The 20,445-nt window shown below is 36.5% G+C and overlaps 2 protein-coding genes across 3 annotated transcripts in view; one reads left to right on the forward strand and one right to left on the reverse strand.

Moving 5' to 3' along the window:
• The window catches only part of map4k5 (mitogen-activated protein kinase kinase kinase kinase 5), a 31,472-nt gene extending 25,200 nt beyond the window's left edge, over nt 1-6,272 (reverse strand). The window contains exons 1-3 of the mRNA XM_079436570.1: nt 6,091-6,272; nt 3,999-4,180; nt 784-841 (exon numbers count right to left, since the gene is read on the reverse strand). Of these exons, the coding sequence (XP_079292696.1) occupies nt 784-841; nt 3,999-4,106 (166 nt within the window). The 5' untranslated portion in view covers nt 4,107-4,180; nt 6,091-6,272. The remainder of the gene's footprint in view (nt 1-783; nt 842-3,998; nt 4,181-6,090) is intronic.
• A 905-nt stretch (nt 6,273-7,177) lies between these two features.
• On the forward strand, nt 7,178-19,948 carry atl1 (atlastin GTPase 1; the record flags this gene model as incomplete). Of its 2 annotated transcripts, XM_079437158.1 has the most annotated exons (14): nt 7,178-7,211; nt 8,903-9,153; nt 9,281-9,415; nt 10,137-10,241; nt 10,336-10,386; nt 10,780-10,836; nt 10,987-11,079; nt 11,165-11,303; nt 11,432-11,559; nt 12,327-12,383; nt 12,505-12,576; nt 12,650-13,081; nt 19,688-19,702; nt 19,838-19,948. In XM_079437158.1, the coding sequence occupies 14 exons, from the start codon at nt 7,178-7,180 to the stop codon at nt 19,946-19,948; spliced, it is 1,680 nt and encodes a 559-aa protein (XP_079293284.1). The 2 variants fall into 2 exon arrangements, with proteins under 2 accessions (XP_079293284.1, XP_079293283.1); XM_079437157.1 differs by lacking the exon at nt 19,688-19,702.
• Between the last annotated feature and the right edge of the window lie 497 nt (nt 19,949-20,445).

The raw sequence follows: 20,445 nt of genomic DNA on the forward strand, positions 1-20,445 counted from the left end.
AATCTAAATATTGAGAAATCGCCTTTAAAGTTGTCCAAATGAAGTTCTTAGCAATGCATATTACGAATCAAAAATGAAGTTTTGATATATTTACGGTAAGAAATTTACAAAATATCTTCATGTAACATGATCTTTACTTATTATCTTAATGAATTTTGGCATAAAAGAAAAATGAATAATTTTGACCCATACAATGTATTTTTGGCTATTGCTACAAATATACCCGTGCTACTTAAGACTGGTTTTGTGCTCCAGGGTCACATATGACTGAACTAAAATATTCTGACCTTACAGAAAGGTTAGACCACTTTACTAAGTGCTTCCAATGACAATGTTTGTTTCTTTTGATCTGGCTCTTAATGATTTGAGTCATCTCTTAGGATACATGAAGTCAAACAAAGCCATGAGAACTGAACAGCTTTTACACAAGTGGGAAAATTGACAGTTTTGTCCATAATTCAAGGAGGTCCAGCTTTAAACGCTATAACTTGCAAATACATTATATTAACTATGAACTAACTGCAACTGTACATGTGTGTGTGAGCTACAACCAAAGGATATTTCCAAGCAAGGAAAAACCTTGCATAACTCTTCACACTCACTTAAAACGGTGGGACAGGCCTTTGCTGAGAGGTGCTAGCGTTCATGTACATCAATCTAAACAATCATTAATTTCTCCTTTCATTCTCCACTGGCGAAAACAAAACAGGATGTCTCAAATGAGCCAAACCACAGACTTTACACCACACCTCCTCAAGCTCAACAGAATGGCTTCATACTCACCGGGCTCAAGTTTGATGATCTTCACTGCTGCAAGCTCTCCAGTAGAGATGTTACGAGCCTGCAGAAGACAAACACAAGGAGGGAAGAGTGATTCAAAAAGGAGAGAGCGAGAATAGTTTCCGATCAAAACACTGGAATGTGAGCGTGTAAGTGAGAGCCGTGTCTCTGATGGAAACAGTCTCATCGTTTCCAAATGGAAGTAGGTCGACAGCCATCAAAACACATAAGCACACAGAGAAAAGAGTCTTGTGGGCTGTCCTGGATGAAATGTCTAGTTAATACATCTATTTTAGACAACTAGCTTTAAAGGGATACTCCACCCCAAAATGAAAATTGTGTCAATATTCACTTACCCCTATGTTATTCCAAACCCGTAAAAGTTTCGTTCGTCTGACACAGAGAGACAGAAAGGAGACGAATTGTTGAATAAATGTCGTTACTTTTATTTTCTTTGCATACAAAAAGTATTCTCGTCGCTTCATAAAATTCAGATTGAACCACTAATGGAAGATGGAGTATTCTGACGATGCTTTTCATACTTTTATGGACCTTGACAGTGCAATTTACTATGCAATGAATGGGACAGTCACAAGCCTCCCAGTTTTCATCCAAAATATCTTAAATTGTGTTCCGAGGACGAACAAAGCTTTTACGGGTTTGGAACGACATGGGGTTAAGTGAAAATTGACAAAATTTCATTTTGGGGTGGAGTATCCCTTTAAGGTTTGCACACTTTTTTGCTAGTGAATTTTCTTGCCATTTGCATGTATTTTTTTATGATCAATGCATATGGATTTTTTTTATTAACTTTATAGAGACTCACAAAGAGAAATTTCAAATTCACCACCATACATTTATAAGATTTTATGCATTTCCCAGACAGTCTCAGATTTTCTGTTACTGTGTGAACTCTGTCCATAACCTGCAGGTGTGATTTAGCAGTTCATAAAAAGTGTTTATCTTAAGATTGAGCCAGATACACAGGCCAGTATGATTGTGTGTGAATGTGTGAGACAACATGAGTAACAAGACACATCCACATCTGAGTTAGAAAAACAAGTGTTTGAAAGGAAGTTAAATATGGCCTGAACCTCAGTAAGAAAAACACAGCTAACCACATGTACCACCAATTTAGTCAATGCTATCCATCGATAACACACAACAAAGTGACTCGTTATGACTGCTTTGCACTATCTTTACTGTACTGTAAAACACACAGTAGCACCACGGAAGCTATCAGTTATCTGAACCAGGTAACTACATTTTATTATCAAGCAGGCGAGATTATGCTAACCATAGCCCTAAATCATTATGAATACAGTTAACTAATCTTAATACACTATATTCTGTAACCAATTATGCTTCAGACTACAATTCCTAAACTAGTTTGTGAGCAGTAAACCAGCCCAATTTGATCTGTGAACTAGGGCTGAACAATATATTGAATATTCACAATATATCTGCAATGGTTTTTCTGCTTTAAACTTTCTTTTTCGATAAATTAATTCAAAGATACAATTTTTCATCATTAAAAAAAATTCGAACTGCTCTAGAAATAGCTGTTTATTGTTGTATTCAGGGCTCTTTGAAATGTTTTATTTTTCTCTAAATTCTGTTTAATTTTCCCTCAAATTCTATGTTTCTGTGGTTATGTTAAATTTTAATAATGAAAAAGCAATCCTTTGGAGCCTAATGTAATCGGACGGATCAATGCTGAACCCTCAGATCATCCACATAACCAGTAGCCACACACCCAGCCAGGAAGTGTGTCCAGCGAACAATAACAGAAGCAGTGAATGTAATACGCAGACCTACACACACACACACACACACACACACACTCCTGCACTCTGCTGAATGAATGGAAACTACAACATTCACCAGATTTCCAAGCACTTCCAGACCGCCGGCTACATCCAAATTCCTGGGGGACAATGTGTGTGTGTGTGTGTGTGTGTGTTTAGTCTCCAAATAAACAAATTAAACACTCATGTTGCACTCAGACTCAGCCAAATGCAAGTTAATAAATCTTTGATCAAAGTTTCCATGAGATCAAGTATGATTTTTTTTTTTTTTATTGAATCAGATCCCACATGCCTTTTCATTTTCAAATATTTATTTCTACTGTATTTCTCTGCAAAAACTTATGAGCAAAAGAAGATTAATTCAGTTTTTAGCCAGAATAAAGCAAGAAATAGATTTTAACATTTTCTGAAGAGTTGTGTGTGCATGTGTAAAAATCATGCCACTAAAATGTGAGTAGTGAGTGGTTGCTAGGGTATTTCTATGCGGTGGCTAAGATGTTCTTGATGATTTGGGTCATCCGTCAGGTGAAAAATCATATGTAGGATGACACACACACACACACACACATTATGTCAACAGGCACGATTTGAAGTTTCATATATGAATATGACTATAGCACAAACAGTGCTGGACAAGATGTATGCTGAACTTTAATATTAGGGATTATTTGTTTGTTCTAATCTATTATGAGCATGAATAATAATAAAAGTGATGCTTGCCACTAACTGCATCACCTAAAATTTCATTTCCTAATGGTTTCTATTAGTTTTAAAAAAACAAAAAACATAAAAGACACTATATAAGCTTCACAGGAGTGTTCGATAGGTCTATTTACATAATAAAGATCAAACCAAACGTTTATCATCACGGAAACAACCAACCACATATGTCGTTAATACACTGAAAAGTTATTCTTCTCATAGAAGCTGCTACGGAGTAATTTTTTTTTACCTTATATGGGCTTTTTCTCTTGAGGGATTTGGAAAGGCAGTAAATGAACACATGCCGGGATAACGCACGGTCAGGAACGAGTCTCTTTACATTCAGAGCTTTAAATCTAGGAAGTATTCCACGTGTGGTATGACTGTGCAAAAGCTTTTGCCTTCCTAAACAGCTAAAAAAATAACAATATTAATAACTAAATAAATACATTTTTAATTTTCCTTGGTACTGCTCATATCAGTATCCCTCTATATGCAAATGGAAACCGAAGTGCCTAAGACTGATGACTCCAGGTAAACATTCTGACCCAACACGGAAACACTCCAACCACATAATCATATTAACAAACTATTACTGGCTAAAATTGAAGCCAAATATCAACTACACACATACATGGATATACATGCATTACTGTTTGCTATATAATAGAGTCAGTTCATGAATCCCAGGTATAATGGGTCCAGTACCTTATACACATCTCCATAGGTCCCGCTGCCAACTCTCTGGATCAGCTCAAAGTCGTGCTGCGGGTTTCTGCGTTGAATCTCCCCTCCGGACCGGCCCAGCAGATCCATGCTGTCGGACTGGAGGATTTACTACTTTAATGACCCAGATTCAGTTTTACAACAGACCTGCAGTCCACATCCCCCTGAAAAATAACAGAAACCAGAACAACATGAGATTAATAACAGCACACCTAAGCTTAGACAGACAGACAGACAGACAGAGTTAGATAGACAGACAGTTAGATAGACAGACAGACCGTTAGACAGACAGACAGACAGTTAGACAGTTAAATAGACAGTAGGGATGGGCGATATCTTATCGTTTGCGATATACCGTTGAAAATTCTCCTCACGATAAAAATTTGTCTCCTCACGATAATAACGATAAGTCTAGTTGATGACGTAGTTTTGTGCGCGCCCGATTCACTGTTCACGTGCGGAATGAAAACAAGCATGGCGGAAGGCGGACGTGAGGCTGACAGTGCGTTCACACCGGACGCGACTTGCGCGAATAAATCGCGCTATTCGCGCGTAGTTGGACGCGTGAACATTTTGGGTTTACGCGCTTCATTCGCGCGTGAAATTCACTGCACAACAGACGCGAATTCGCGTCATGGGCAGGGCTTCTGCCAGGCGCACATGTATGACTGCCACAGAGAGCATATGTATAGAATTTCGCTCTAAACGCTCAATTCGCGCTGCGTCATTCGCGCGAATTGCGCGGCAGGATGTTTATTCGCGTCTTTGCATTGACTTAACATGTAAATCATTCGCGCTTAACGCTTCATTCGCGTCTGGTGTGAACGCACCATGAGGAGGAGCTTGTTGTTACGCGAGGAGCTACCTCCACAATTTGCTACTGGTTTGGTTACAGAAAATCAGATGAGGAGCAAACTACCGTAATATGCAAAGTGTACAGAAAAATGGTGGTTACAAAGAGTGGAAACACGTCCAATTTTAATTTGACATAAAAGATGCCATACTTTTAATAAAGTTAAATATGCCATTTCTGAGATATTACAATGAATTAATTTCTAAAATGTTATGATATGGAAAGCCTGAAACAGATCACAGCAGTATAGCCATACACAGGCTTTCAGTCATCAGCATTGGTAAACGTGTGCCAGTAGCCTATGCATATGATTTAATATGAAGCGTCCATAACGCATTATTATGGTTGATAAGAGCAATTAATGGAGATGAGCTGTAACTGAACTTAATCTTTAAAACTTAATCTATTTATATATATATATATACATATATATATATATATATATATATTATCGTCATTTGTATCGTTATCGCAATAAATACCTGAAATTATCGTGATAAATTTTTTAGGCCATATCGCCCATCCCTAATAGACAGACAGACAAATAGACAGTTAGATAGACAGACAGACAGTTAGATAGACAGACAGACAGTTAAATAGACAGACAGATAGATAGATAGATAGATAGATAAAATATTAGCCTTTTTATAAAGACAACAAAAACATCTGTTAGCAAACTATACCTGCTTTTAATAGTGCAATTGTAATTTAATAGTATAAATAAAAGTATTTATTTCTTAAATACAATATAGGAGACTTTAAGCTGTAACGTTACATTCAGTTATTTGGACACATGTCAAATTAATTGACGGGTGTCAGGAAGTGTTAACTGTCCAAAACTGGTGGTTTGTTTTAAAAGTTCCCCCACATAGTGAGAAAGACAGTTTAACTTTTCCTTAAATGTTTAAATAATTAAAGTAATTTTTTTTGTCTGAATCTCGGTGTATGAAGCTAACTCAGCTAACTTCTGCTAACTAATCTCACATAATCACTTCAACCTGAAACTTCATTTTTAAAGACAAAATACAAATACACAAATATGTTCATAAAGCATAATCCAGATTTTACAGATCTATAGCTGTATTTAGCTGGTGAGTGTTTGAAGAGCCTTTCGCACTAAGTGACAAAGTTCAACCGAAGCTAATGCTAATGCTATAAACAGCGTCAAACTACAACGCCAAATAAATCACTTAAATTCAGAAACTTTTATTTAAACTTCACCATTTGTGCGATTAATCGTTGTCCTCGGAACTCATGAAGATTTAAAGTTTTCCTAAATGACGACGTTCATTTTGCGTCGAAATAACCATCCAAACAGGAACAGAGAGAAGCGCAAACTAACTTCAGCTGAAGCCAGATCACCCCACACACCCACACACACACACACACACACACACACACACGCTCAGAGAAACGCAATATCACACAATATCTCTTTCACTTTAATTCACTCACTGTGAATTTGAGCAATGATGCCGGTACCAAGTAGTAGCTGGTTAGACAATGGTTACAGTCAATAGTTATTGTGAAAAATAAATAATCGAAACAATATATACAATAATTAACTGGTGTTATTTATTTTTGTTGTCTTAAATGATACGTCATAACTATCTATTGCTTATTATTTATCGTTCATGAAATCTAAACAAACAAATGGTTTGTTATGGCCTTTCATTCTTTAACTCTATTTTTATTGTTATTTATTTTCTTTTTAATGTAAGCGTAGCGCCATCTGACGGATATTCTCAGATCTACATAGCGATCGCTTATGAATATTACCATTTCTAATTATTGGGTGAATTTACAGTTATTTGCAAATTCGCAGTCAGAGTGAGGACAGAGAGATACAATAAAGAAAAAAATAATACTAAAGTGGTGTTATAAATTAATATGCCTTTTCTATGTGTAAACAGCAAATATTGTTAAATTTATTATTCTAAGGGATTCAGTGCTGACAGGTCTGAATAATAATTTAATCCTAAATAATGACACTAATATCATCAAAAATACAGAATTGAAATAATACAGTAAAGAATTAAAATATGAGAGCTATAATTTAGACCAACCGTTCCTGACCAATTAGAGACAGCGTCAGGGACGCTAAGCCCCGCCCATTACAGTTAAGTTATTACAGTATAGATGTTTAGGGCTCCACAGCGCCGCTGGCGGTCCAATTGTGCGCTGCACATTTGTTTCAGATGAGAATGAGCCTCCATCACTGGCAGCTGATTTCCAGCATCGCATTCGTCTCATGATCGCTGTTTAGAACCGAACCGACCCGAATACTGAACAAAATATCCAGTGAGACATGGCACGAGACAAAAAGGACAGAGACAGCTGGGGTAAGTCCATTTTAATCCAATAAACCATCCAGACGTGAGACGGGTTATTGTGCGATTCTGTTAATTATGAGGATGCTGCTACATAGACACTCTGTCTGTATGTTAAGGAACACACACAAATAAACAAAAACAATGCTTTTCCCCTGTCCAAATCAGCTGATTTGGTCCGGACCACAGCCCTGTTCCGCCCTGTGTCTGTGGGTGTGTTTGTGATGACAGCTATTTTTACTGCTGTAACATCTATATTTAAAAGCAATGTGACATTTGCAGTATTGGGATGTCTGTGGGAACACAAATTCGTGCTCGTTTGTATAATGCACCCACCCATTTCTTACACATCCCAGTCAATAATATGCTTTATTTTTAATATTACGTCCTTGTATTGATACTGATGTTTCAGGAAGATGGATTAGATCACACGTCACTGTTTTTCTACATTGCAGTGGTTAAAATCAGAAGTGATCTTGACTGTGTGTGAAGTGATGTGCATTGATGCCAGTGACCCACATAAGCAGATCTCTGTACATCTGCTACAGGCCTGTATGGAGATGCTGGTTTATATAATATACACGGTAGCCTTATGAATGCTTGCTGCTCTAACCGGGCCTGACCAGGTGAATATGACATGATAGAGAGCAAGAGAGAACACTAGCTCTATAAGCTAATTTTAATGTAAATAATTTACAATGTTGGGACACTATTGGTGTCGCTTTGATGCTAACTAATGGCAGAAGTGTAAATGCAATGCTGTGAACAGCTTCATCACATCCTTATAATTTGAATTAGGCCCACTAAGGTCCTCTTAGCCCTATATCCATGATCAATATCCATTACTGTTCAGTTGCATCTAAGAAATGCTTGATAAATGCATCAATTAGAGGGCAGATCCTCCATAGCAACCTGGTGTATTACTAGTTCACATACTCATATAATGCTTAAAAACACATTAACCATTAGGGTAGCAACTGGTATAATGCTTGACAACCAGTTTTGTTGTTACATTAGGTCTGAGATGTACTTCAGGACCTCTTAACCAATAAAACATCTCTATGAGCCACATCACACTAGCCTTGATGACAAAGGTTAAGATCATCACTAAAGCTCCATTAGGACTGTCTGCTGCATTAAGCTTGACTAAACCACGACTCCACAATTTGTCAGATTGAGAAAAGAAAGATTTTTTTATGTTGAGTCATTGCAACTGAAATGCTCTTCCATAACATTTGTCTTATGATCACTTGTCCCTGATTTGGATTTAGGCCTTATTTGATATCAAATAGATGATTATCTAAAGCATAATGTGGCATTAATGCTCCACTAATTCACACATACCCAACCGGAGTTATTACTGTTAACTAAACCTAACTATTAAAAACATTTTTGTTAATTAAAAAGGCTGAAATTATATATATATATATATATATATATATATATATATATAATTAAACCTAAATAGAAGTAAGTAATAATAATAATAAAATGACAAAGGCACATATCAAAATGACTAAAAATTAAGCTAATATTAAAATGAAAACAAAAATTTAAAAAAGTATTTAAAAATATAAAAAGAATCTCTGTTGTCTCTGTTGGCTGCAGTTTGCTCACATTGCTGGATGTCTATGGTTACCAGTTACAACTATGACAGTCGCTGCAATAGCAGGACTAACATATTTAAATGTGGTTGTGTTCAGGGTCTTTCGTGGATAAGAACGTGTATGACTGGAGCTCAGAGGAGGAGGAGACAGACGGACGGGCGCGTCCAGTGCAGGTGTTGGTGGTGAAAGATGACCACACGTTTGAGCTGGACGAGGCAGCGCTCAGTAAGATCCTGCTGGCTGAAGAGGTCAGAGACAGAGAGGTGGTGGCCATCTCTGTGGCAGGAGCCTTCCGCAAGGGCAAATCCTTCCTCATGGACTTCATGCTGCGTTACATGTACAGCCAGGTGAGATTGGCTTTAATTCATAATCTAAAGTCGAAATATATGTATTATTGCTCTCAGACTAGTTCCAAATCACAATCAGCTTCTTTTTGAAGTTTGTGTAATCTGTAATATGAGTGTTTGCGTTCAGGCCAGCGATAAGTGGCTGGGGGACCCAGAGGAGCCGCTGACAGGATTCTCATGGAGAGGAGGCTCAGAGCGGGAGACCACTGGTATTCAGATCTGGAGTGAAGTCTTCCTGGTGGACAAACCAGATGGTATCAAGGTTAGAACCAAACCTACATAAAATACCCACCTAGACTACTATTGGAAAGTTTGGGGTCTGTAAGTTTATGTTTTTGAAAGAAGTCTCACCAAGGAAAGATGGTCACTATGGCTGCATTTATTTAATAAAAATATGAAAAATAATAATAAATAATAAAAATAAGTAATAAAGTGACTTATAATTAAAAATAGCTGTTTTCGATTTTAATATATTTTTTAAATTTAATATTTTAAAATGTGATGGCAAAACTTAATTTTCAGCAGCCATTACCCCAGTCTTTAGTATCACATGATCCTTCAGAAATCTTTCTTATATGCTGATTTGCTGCTCAAGAAATATGTCTTATTATTATCAATGCTAAAAACATTAAATATTTTTGTACAAACTATAATAATTGTTTTTCAGGATTCTATGATGAATAAAAAGCTCAAAACAACAGCAATTATTTGACTTATAATTTGTTATTACATTATAAATTACTGTCACTTTTCATAAAATAAATGGATCATTGTTGAATAAAAGTAGTAAACATACTGACCCTGAACAATAGTGTATACTGATTCTCATGACTTGAGTGAAACTATAATCTAATATATTTGTGTAAGCAGAGCCTGTAACTCAGCCCTGTATGTGAAAATGAAACAAAACTCCACTAAACACCAGAGGAAATTTCCTGAGGACCATAAGTGTGTAGACATGCATTATGCTGTTTTTCCCGTAGGTGGCAGTGCTGCTAATGGACACACAGGGGACCTTTGACAGCCAGTCCACTCTCCGTGACTCAGCTACTGTATTTGCCCTCAGTACCATGATCAGCTCTATGCAGGTAGTCCACAACCCCCCCCCCCCCCAACCTGTCACGTTCATCATATTTTCAATGAAATTCAATGGAACCTTGATGTCATCTTTTCTTTTTCAAGGTGTATAACATATCTCAGAATGTTCAGGAAGATGATCTTCAGCATCTGCAGGTATAGCACTCACAATGCTATTGAACTGTAGTTGTTATCAGAGTTTAATGAGATTCAAATGAATAAAAAAATATTTATAAAGCATTAGAAAAAAACATGAGTGCACCAAAACATGCTGAGTAATTTAAAGATAATATAAACAAATAAACAATAAAAAAAATACAATATTAATGGCAATTGCAAGTTTATGCTTGAACCTGACAAGCCTGTAAGCCATCATTTTTTTTAATGTTAAACAGAAAAGCCTTTGGTATGAAATAAATGTTGAAAGGACATTTTTTTAGAGTACAGTTTTTTGTTGTTGTACTGTGAAACAGTAAAAATGAATAACTATTAAAAAAAATAGCTTACATTAAAAAAAAACTCTGCTTTTGATTTTGTTGACCTTTATAGCTTTTCACTGAATACGGCAGACTGGCCATGGAAAAAACATTCCTCAAACCATTTCAGGTATTTGCTGAATTTTAATGTTTCTGCTGACAGCTTTTTTGTAGTATCATTCTGAAACAGACTGTTCTTCATGAAACTGTCATTACGAAATGCTTTTATATGCATTATACTACTATATCAGTACTCATCTTTTATGTGTTTTTACACAAGTCAATGATCTTTCTGGTGCGGGACTGGAGCTTTCCATATGAGTTTCCCTATGGACAGGAAGGAGGAATTAAATTTCTGGAGAAAAGATTAAAGGTCAGGAGGTTAATATGGAAATATGGAAGGGCTAACATATGAAAATACTGAAATCAGAACCACCACAACGTGTGTTTACATGTAGATCTCAGAGAATCAACATGAGGAGCTGCAGAACGTGAGGAAACACATCCATTCCTGCTTCACCAACATCTCCTGCTTCCTCCTGCCGCACCCGGGACTCAAGGTGGCCACAAACCCACACTTTGACGGCAGATTGAGGGGTATATCTACAGATGCACGCTTAATCAGTAGATTGTAGCTGAGCTCAAATATGTGGAAGCTATGTTGGCATCCTTGTGAAGTACAAAAACAGTGTTCAAAAACACCTGTTTCCAATCATGTATTTCAGAGATAGATCAAGATTTTATCAATAATCTGCAAGTGCTTGTTCCGTGGTTACTACAGCCCAAAAACCTGGATGTGAAAGAGATAAATGGAAGCAAAATCACCTGCCGTGGACTTCTGGAGTACTTCAAGGTAATAGTATTGTTAGAGGTGCATTAGCTACTACTACGAATGAAATGGGAATTCACCTACAGGCATTATTATTCAGAATGCAATTCTCTTTTAATATAAAAAAATCCATCTGCTGATGTTATTTTCATAAATAGCGGGCCAGTACAAGAATTTAATATATAAAGTATAAATAATTTTTAAATTGATATATATATTTAAGTTTTATTTATATATATATATATATATATATATATATATATATATATACACTACTTATATTTATTTATATCCTGAAAAACTAATCTGTTTTAGACACTGATCTGAAGGATCATGTGACAGCTTTTCAATCACAGAAATAAATTACATTTAAAAATATAATCAAAAAGAAACAGTTATTTTAAATTGTAATAATATTTCACAGTTTTACTGTTTTAGTTTTGATCAAATATATATGCAGCCTTGGTGAGCAGAAGAGACTTATTTCAAAAACATTAATAAACTCTTACAGCCTGCAAATGGTTTATATATAATATACCATAATAAAATACTATTTAGTTAATTAGCATTTTAAATTGAAAAGTAAATTAATTTCCTAAAGATTACATTTCACATTGTTAGAGGAAATTATAATGCAGAATTATAAATCCAATATCAACTGATATTACAAAATCTACTGCCAGCAACCAATACGGTACCAATCATGTATCCCTCATTTTTATGTAGTTTATAATTGTTAATTTGATATGTGGAATTCATTGAGTGAACTGAGCAGCTGTTTATGATTTTAGGCATATATCAAGATTTACCAGGGAGAGGAGCTGCCACATCCAAAATCCATGTTACAGGTATGACCTCTTAACCCCTAACACACACATTCCACATCCACAGCCTGACATACAGTAAATACACCTAAGAGCTATTAGCATCATACAGTATGACAGTGTTAGGGTGTGTCTGTGTCCACAGGCCACAGCAGAAGCAAATAATCTGACTGCAGTGGCTGCAGCTAAAGATCTATACAACAGGAAGATGGAGGAGGTGAGTGTGATACTAACTCATTTCTCATTGTATTAGTGTGACTCCTCTTCATCAAATGTGTCTTACACCCTAGGTGAGCGGAGGAGATCGGCCTTTCCTCGCACCGAGCGTGCTGCAGGCGCGTCACTTGGACATCCGCGAGGAGGCGTTGACGTTGTTTCGCAGCGTGAAGAAAATGGGTGGGGAGGAGTTCAGCCGGCGTTACCTGCTGCAGCTGGAGGCGGAGATCGACGAGCTGTTTGTGCAGTACATCAAACACAACGACTCCAAGAACATCTTCCATGCGGCACGAACACCCGCAACGCTGTTTGTGGTGATCTTTGTGATGTATGTGGCCGCAGGGATCACGGGGTTCGTGGGTGTTGACATCATCGCAAGCATCTGCAACATGGTGCTGGGCTTCGCACTCATCACTCTGTGCACCTGGGCGTACATCCGCTACTCAGGAGAATACAGAGAACTGGGCGCCGTCATTGACCAGGTGGCCGGAGCGCTGTGGGATCAGGTAAAACACAACATTTAAGAGGAAATAAATACTTTCTGTACTCTAAAGTATGCATTTAGATAGAGTTTACTTATATACATGTTTTGAATTTTCAGCAGCCATTACTCCAGTCTTCAGTGTTACACGATCCTTCAGTAATCATTTGGTGCTTAAGAAAAGTTTTCTATTATTATCAATTTTTAAAATCAGTTGTGCTGCTTAATATTTTTGTGTAAACCGTAATAACTTTTTACAGGATTCTTTTATGAATGGAACATTAAAAATTGAAAACAACAAAAACTGCATTTATTATATATATTTTGTATTTACTGTATTTAAATACATTTACTGTCACTTTTCAACTTCAATGTGTCATTGCTAAATGTATTCATTTATTTAATAAAAAACTTAATGACTCCAAATTTTTGAATGGTAGTGTATATATACGTAATAATATTAATAATAATTAATATAATAAAAAATATTTAAACAAACTAAAATGTTTTTTCAGTATAGTAAATGTCCAACTTATGTCACACTTAAAAGATTCAGATCATCAAACAAATTTTAATATTACTCAAAGATAATGCAAGTAAATACAAAATGCAGTTTTTAAATGATGATTTCATTCATTAAGGGAAAAAAGCTGTCCAAACCTGCCTGGCCCCTACATGAAAGATTAATTGCCCCCTCCTGTTAAATCATGAAATAACTGATTAACCACATTATTTTAGAAACCTGAGTTAAATTTCACTAGCCAAACCCAAGCCTGATTATTGCTTAAATAGAACCTGTCTGACAAAGTGAATCATGCTTAAAGAGCAACACATCATACCGTGATCTAAAAAAATTCAAGAACAGATAAGAAACAAAATAGTTGACATGTATCAGTCTGGAAAGGGTTATAAAGCCATTTCTAAGGCTTTGGGACTGCAGCGTACCACAGTCAGAGCCATTATCCACAAATGGAGAAAACTTGGAACAGAGGTGAACCTTCCAAGGGCCCCGTATTCACAAAACATCTTAAGGCTAAAAGTAGCTCATAACTTGCCGATTTAGGAGAAAATCTTAGAAACAATGGGCATGTCGGTCCTAAATTTTTGCTCTAAAAGTATTCCACAAAGCATTTTAGAGCTAAAAGTAGCTCCTAAATCTATGAAATTTTAGGAGTAGTGAAGAGGACTCCTAAGTCACTAAGACCAAGCCACAAACTATCCTAAAATGACTGTTGCCGGCAATCTGCCTCGGAATGTCATCATTTTAGAAATATTTGACGATAATGAGCTTTTATAAAGGTATTGCCTTTGGTCTTGGAGGTTATCCCAACTTCAAATTTTACTTTGATTATATGCTTGTTTTTCATGAACCAATTGGGCAAGAAGTAACAGTTGTTCTTGTGTCTAGTTTGGTTTTCTGTCTCATGTCTTACTATCTGGCATGATTATTCTACTTAGTTAATTAAAAGGCTGTATATATGCATATTCACATTTGTTTACGAGAAGCATACAGGCTGACAATTAGCTGAACACACACACACACACACATATATATATATATATATATTATATTGTTTAATTAGCGACACAGCCTGCATTTTAAAATCTTTATTTGAATGTGGCAATTAACATTTTTATTTTTAAACCTTTATTTGAATATGGCAACATAACATTGTGCTCTGCAATATTTCTATTAATAAATCTCTGACAGAGACCCCTCCCCTCTCCTATCAGCCAATCACTGTGTCCATAGTTAGTAAGCATGCTTACATCATCCACAGCAACAAGGTCAACCCCGCCCTTACTCTTAGCTTAAGACTTCTCTCTATTCCTTAGTAAAAGCTTGTCTCAGCAGCTTTGTGAATAGGTTTTAAGAGAAGACTCTTAGCTAAAAACTTTTACTGCTATTTAGGAGAACTCTTAGTGGTAAGATAAAATGTTTTGTGAATACGGGCCCAGGAGTGTTACTCTATTATTACTCCTATTACTCCAAGAGCGCAATGACGACTCATCCAGGAGGTCATAAAATAACCCACAACAACATCTAAAGAACTGCAGGCCTCACTTGCCTCAATTAAGGTCAGTGTTCATGATCTAACAAAAACAAAAACGGCATCCATGGGAGAGTTCCAAGGCAAAAGCCATCGTTGACCAAAAAGAGCACAAAGGCTTGTCTCACATTTGAAAAAAAATATCTTGATTATACCCAAGACTTTTGGGCAAATATTCTGTGGACTGATGCGACAAAAGTTGATCTTTTTGGAAGGTGTGTGACTCGTTACATCTGGCGTAAAACCAACACAGCATTTCATAAAAAGAACATCATACCACCAGTCAAACATGGTGGTGGTAGTACAGTTTCAGGACCTGGACAACTTGCCATAATTGATAAATCATGCATTCTGCACTCTATCAGAAAATCCTGAAGGAGAATGTCCGGGCGTCAGTTTGTGACCTCAAGCTCAAGCGCACTTGTGTTATGCAGCAGGACAATGATTCCAAACACACCAGCAAGTCCACCTCTGAATGGCTCAAGAAAAACTAAATTAAGGTTTTGGAGTGGCCAAGTCAAAGTCCGGACTTAAATCCGATTGAGATGCTGTGGCATGACCTTAAACAGTCCATTCATGCTCTCAAACCCTCCAATGTGGCTGAATTAAAACAATTCTGCAAAGAAGAGTTGGCCAAAATTCCTCCACAGTGATGTGAATGACTCATTGCCAGTTATTGCAAATTCTTGATTGCAGTTGTTGCTGCAAAGGGTGGCACAATCAGTTATTAGGTTTAGGGGGCAATTACTTTTTCACGTGGTGCCAGGCAGGTTTGGAAAGATTTTTTCTCTTAACAAATGAAATCATCATTTCAAAACTGCATTTTGTATTTACTCGGGTTATCTTTGTGTAATATTAAATTAAGTGACAAATATGCAAAAAATTAAAAACAGGAAGGGGGCAAAATTTCACGGCACTGTGTGTGTGTATATGTACATATATGTACGGTGGTATGAAAAAGTGTTGGCCCCCTTCCTGATTTTTTATTTTTTTGCATGTTTGTCACGCTTTAATGTTTCAGATCATCAAACAAATTTAAATATTAATCAAAGATGACACAAGTAAACACAACATGCAGTTTTTAAATTAAGGATTTTTTTTATGAATGGAAAACAAAATCCAAACCCACATGGCCCTGTGTGAAAAAGTATTTATATGGCCTGCATGGCAGAGTTCCAAGCCGAAAACCGCTGCTGAGGAAAAAGAACATAAAGGCTCGTCTCAGTTTTGCCAGAAAACATCTTGATGATCCCCAAGACTTTTGGGAAAATACTCTGTGGACTTATGAGACAAAAGTTGAACTTTTTGGAAGGTGTGTGTCCCATTACATCTGGCGTAAAAGTAACACAGCATTTCAGAAAAAGAACATCATACCAACAGTAAAATATGGTGGTGGTAGTGTGATGGTCTGGGGCTGTTTTGCTGCTTCAGGACCTGGAAGACTTGCTGTGATAAATGGAACCATGAAGTCAGCTGTCTACCAAAAAATCCTGAAGGACAATGTCCGGCCATCTGTTCATGACCTCAAGCTGAAGCGAACTTGGGTTCTGCAGCAGGACAATGATCCAAAACGCACCAGCAAATCCACCTCTGAATGGCTGAAGAAAAACAAAATGAAGACTTTGGAGTGGCCTAGTCAAAGTCCTGATCTGAATCCTATTGAGATGCTGTGGCATGACCTTAAAAAGGCGGTTCATGCTCGAAAACCCTCCAATGTGGCTGAATTACAACATTTCTGCCAAGATGAGTGGGCCAAAATTCCTCCACAGCGTTGTAACAGACTCATTGCAAGTTATCGCAAACGCTTGATTGCAGTTGTTGCTGCTAAGGGTGGCCCAACCAGTTATTAGATTTAGGGGGCAAGCACTTTTTCACACAGGGCCATGTGGGTTTGGATTTTATTTTCCCTTCATAATAAAAAACTTCATTAAAAAACTGCATGTTGTGTTTACTTGTTATCTTTGATTAATATTTAAATTTGTTTGATGATCTGAAACATTAAAGTGTGACAAACATGCAAAAAAATAAAAAATTATATATATATATATATATATATATATATATATATAATATATTAATTTATGTAAATTAAAGCGTTAAATGTTTCATATATATCTTTTGATCACCATGTTTTTGTGGATTAAAATGTTCACTTAAAATGTTAGAAGCAGCAGCAATGAAAACCAACAAAAGAGCAATAATATGCAAGTGCTATGACAAGTTTCAGTTAGCCTTACACAGTACACATAGCAAGGTTTATAAATATATATACATACAGTCATGGCCAAAAATATCGGCACCCTTGGTAAATATGATCAAAGAAGGCTGTGAAAATGAATTGCATTGTTAATCCTTTTGATCTTTTATTTAAATGATGAACAAAAATCTAACCTTTCATTGGATAATAAGAATTTAAAATGGGGGAAATATCATTATGAACTAAATGTTTTTTTTATCAAATACATGTTGGACACAATTATTGGCACCCCTAGAAATTCTTATGAGTAAAATATCTCTGAAGTATATTCCCATTCATATTCACAATTTTGAGTACTCCAGGGTGATTATGAACATGAAATTATCCAGCCATGGCTTCCTGTTTCACAGAAATGTAAATAGGAGGGAAAACAAAGCCCAAATATTTACCAAGGGTGCCAAAAGTAAATATTTTTGGGCATGACTATATATATATATATATATACATACAGTTGTGGTCAGAATTATTGGAACCCTTGGTAAATATGATCAAAGAAGACTGTGAAAATTAACCTGCTTTGTTAATCCTTTTGATCTTTTATTTAAAATAAAAATCACAAAAATCTAACCTTTCATTGGATAATAAGAATTTAAAATGGGGGGAAATATCATTATGAAATAAATGTTTTTCTCAAACACACGTTGGACACAATTATTGGCACCTTTTTATTCAATACTTTTTGAAACCTCCATTTGTCAGTTTAACAGCTCTAAATCTTCTCCTATAATGCCTGATGAGGTTAGAGAACACCTGACAAGAGATCAGAGACCATTCCTTCATCCAGAATCACTCCAGATCCTTTAGATTCACAGCTCCATGACGGTGCTTCTTCTCTTCAGTTCACCCCATTCATTTTCTACAGGGTTCAGGTCAGAGGACTGGAATGGCCAGCAGAAGCTTGGTTTTGTGCTCAGTGACCCATTTTTGTGTTGTTTTTGAGGTTTGTGTTTTGATTATTGTACGGTTGGAAGATCCAAACATGGCCCATTATAATATTTCTAATAGAATCAGTCACTTATTGATTTTTTATCTGTTGGTATTTGATAGAATCCATGATGCCATGTGTCTGAACAAGATGTCCAGGACCTCCAGCAGAAATATAGGCCCACAACATCACAAATACAGCAGTATATTTCATTGTACACATGGGGTACTTTTTATCCCTGTGTTCACCAAACCCAACTTGAGTGTTTGCTGCTAAAAAGCTCATTTTTTAGTTTCATCTGACCATAGAAGCCAGTCCCATTTGAAGTGCCAGTCCTGTCTGATAACTGAATATGCTGGAGTTTGTTTTTGGATGAGCTAGGAGAATTTTTCTTGAAATCCTCCCAAACAACATGTGGTGATGTAGGGGCTGTTTGACAATTTTTTTTTAAGGTTTTCTGACCCCGAGACTCAACTATTTTCTGCAATTCTCCAGCTGTGGTCCTTGAAGAGTCTTTAGCCACTCAAACTCTCCTCCTCACCGTGCATTAGGACTATATAGACACATGTCCTCTTCCAGGCAGTTTCGTAACATTTTCTGTTGATTGGAAATTCTTAATTATTGCCCTGATGGTGGAAATGGGGATTTTCACTGCTCTAGCTCTTTTCTTAAAGCCACTTCACTAATTTGTGGAGCTCAATTATCTTTTGCTGCACATCAGAAATATATTCTTTGTTTTTTCTCATTGTGATGGATGATTAAGGGAATTTGGGCTTTGTTTTCCCTCCTATTTATATTTCTGTGAAACAGGAAGCCATGGCTGGATAATTTCATGTTCATAATCACCCTAGAGTGCTCAAAATTGTGAATATGAATAGGAGTATACTTCAGAGATATTTTACTCTTAAGAATTTCTAGGGGTGCCAATAATTGTGTCCAACGTGTGTTTGAGAAAAACATTTATTTCATAATGATATTTCCCCCCATTTAAAATTCTTATTATCCAATGAAAGGTTAGCTTTTTGTGAATTTTTTAAATAAAAGATCAAAAGGATTAACAAAGCAGGTTAATTTTCACAGTCTTCTTTGATCATATTTACCAAGGGTTCCAATAATTCTGACCACAACTGTATATATAACAAAACAAAAACAAGTAGGTATAATAGAAAAAGAATAGAGAAAGCTTGTGTTAGAAACCTTTTTTAAGAAAACATGCAGTTAGAAAATGAATAGAGAGAGCAAGTGTTAGAGATAAGTAAATAAAATAAGTGTTATAGATAATAAAACTGTAAAATCTGTAGACAGACAGACAGAAAGATAGATAGAAATAAAGAAAGAAAATCAGGTCACATTTTTATTAAAGATTGGTTAACTATATTCCTCATTTCTTTGTTTTAGGGAAGCACAAATGAGGTAAGGGGTGTTTACTCTACCTGCACACACACCTGAACACACTTACCTATTTAGACAAACAATTTCACTACATCTTACAAATATGAAGAGACACCTCACATTAACATGTGGTATCTTCCTGTCCATCTCCCTCAGGCTCTGTATAAGCTGTACAGTGTAGCAGCAAACCACAGGCAGTTGTATAATCACGCCTTCCCTGGACACCAGACTGACCAACAGCCTGAGCAGGGCAAGAAACAAAACTGACCCCACACAGTTCACGCAGACGCACTGTGGACAGTGACAGTGGAGCGTACAGTCAGAGAGAGAAAGAGACGCGGACTGTTCAACACCACAACAGGAACATATCGCCACAATCACCCACCACAGCAACATCCTGCACCTACAGCTCAGGCCCATGGTCAGACGGTGTGGAGAATCAGACTGAAAAGATTCAGTCTGACTGTGTTGCTTGTGCCTGCGTTAGAAAATCACAGTATTAGTTCTGACAGTTCACCATTTTGCCATCTTCTCACTGTAAATACTGTTTCTCTCTCTGACATTCACATGAAAGCAGTCTGTGCTTATTTTGTAATGGATGTCGTATGTTGAGTTCAGTGCTGTTTATAAGGGAATAAAATACTTCATGTTTAAAAACACAAGTTTTAGTCATTATCATGGGCCAAACGACGTGTTACAGAGTTTTTGCCTTCCATCCCATCACGTTTGGGGCATCGCACCTGAAAATACTGCACATTTGCTCC

The sequence above is a fragment of the Barbus barbus genome, assembly GCF_936440315.1.
Source record: "Barbus barbus genome assembly, chromosome: 16".
Lineage (NCBI taxonomy): Eukaryota > Metazoa > Chordata > Actinopteri > Cypriniformes > Cyprinidae > Barbus > Barbus barbus.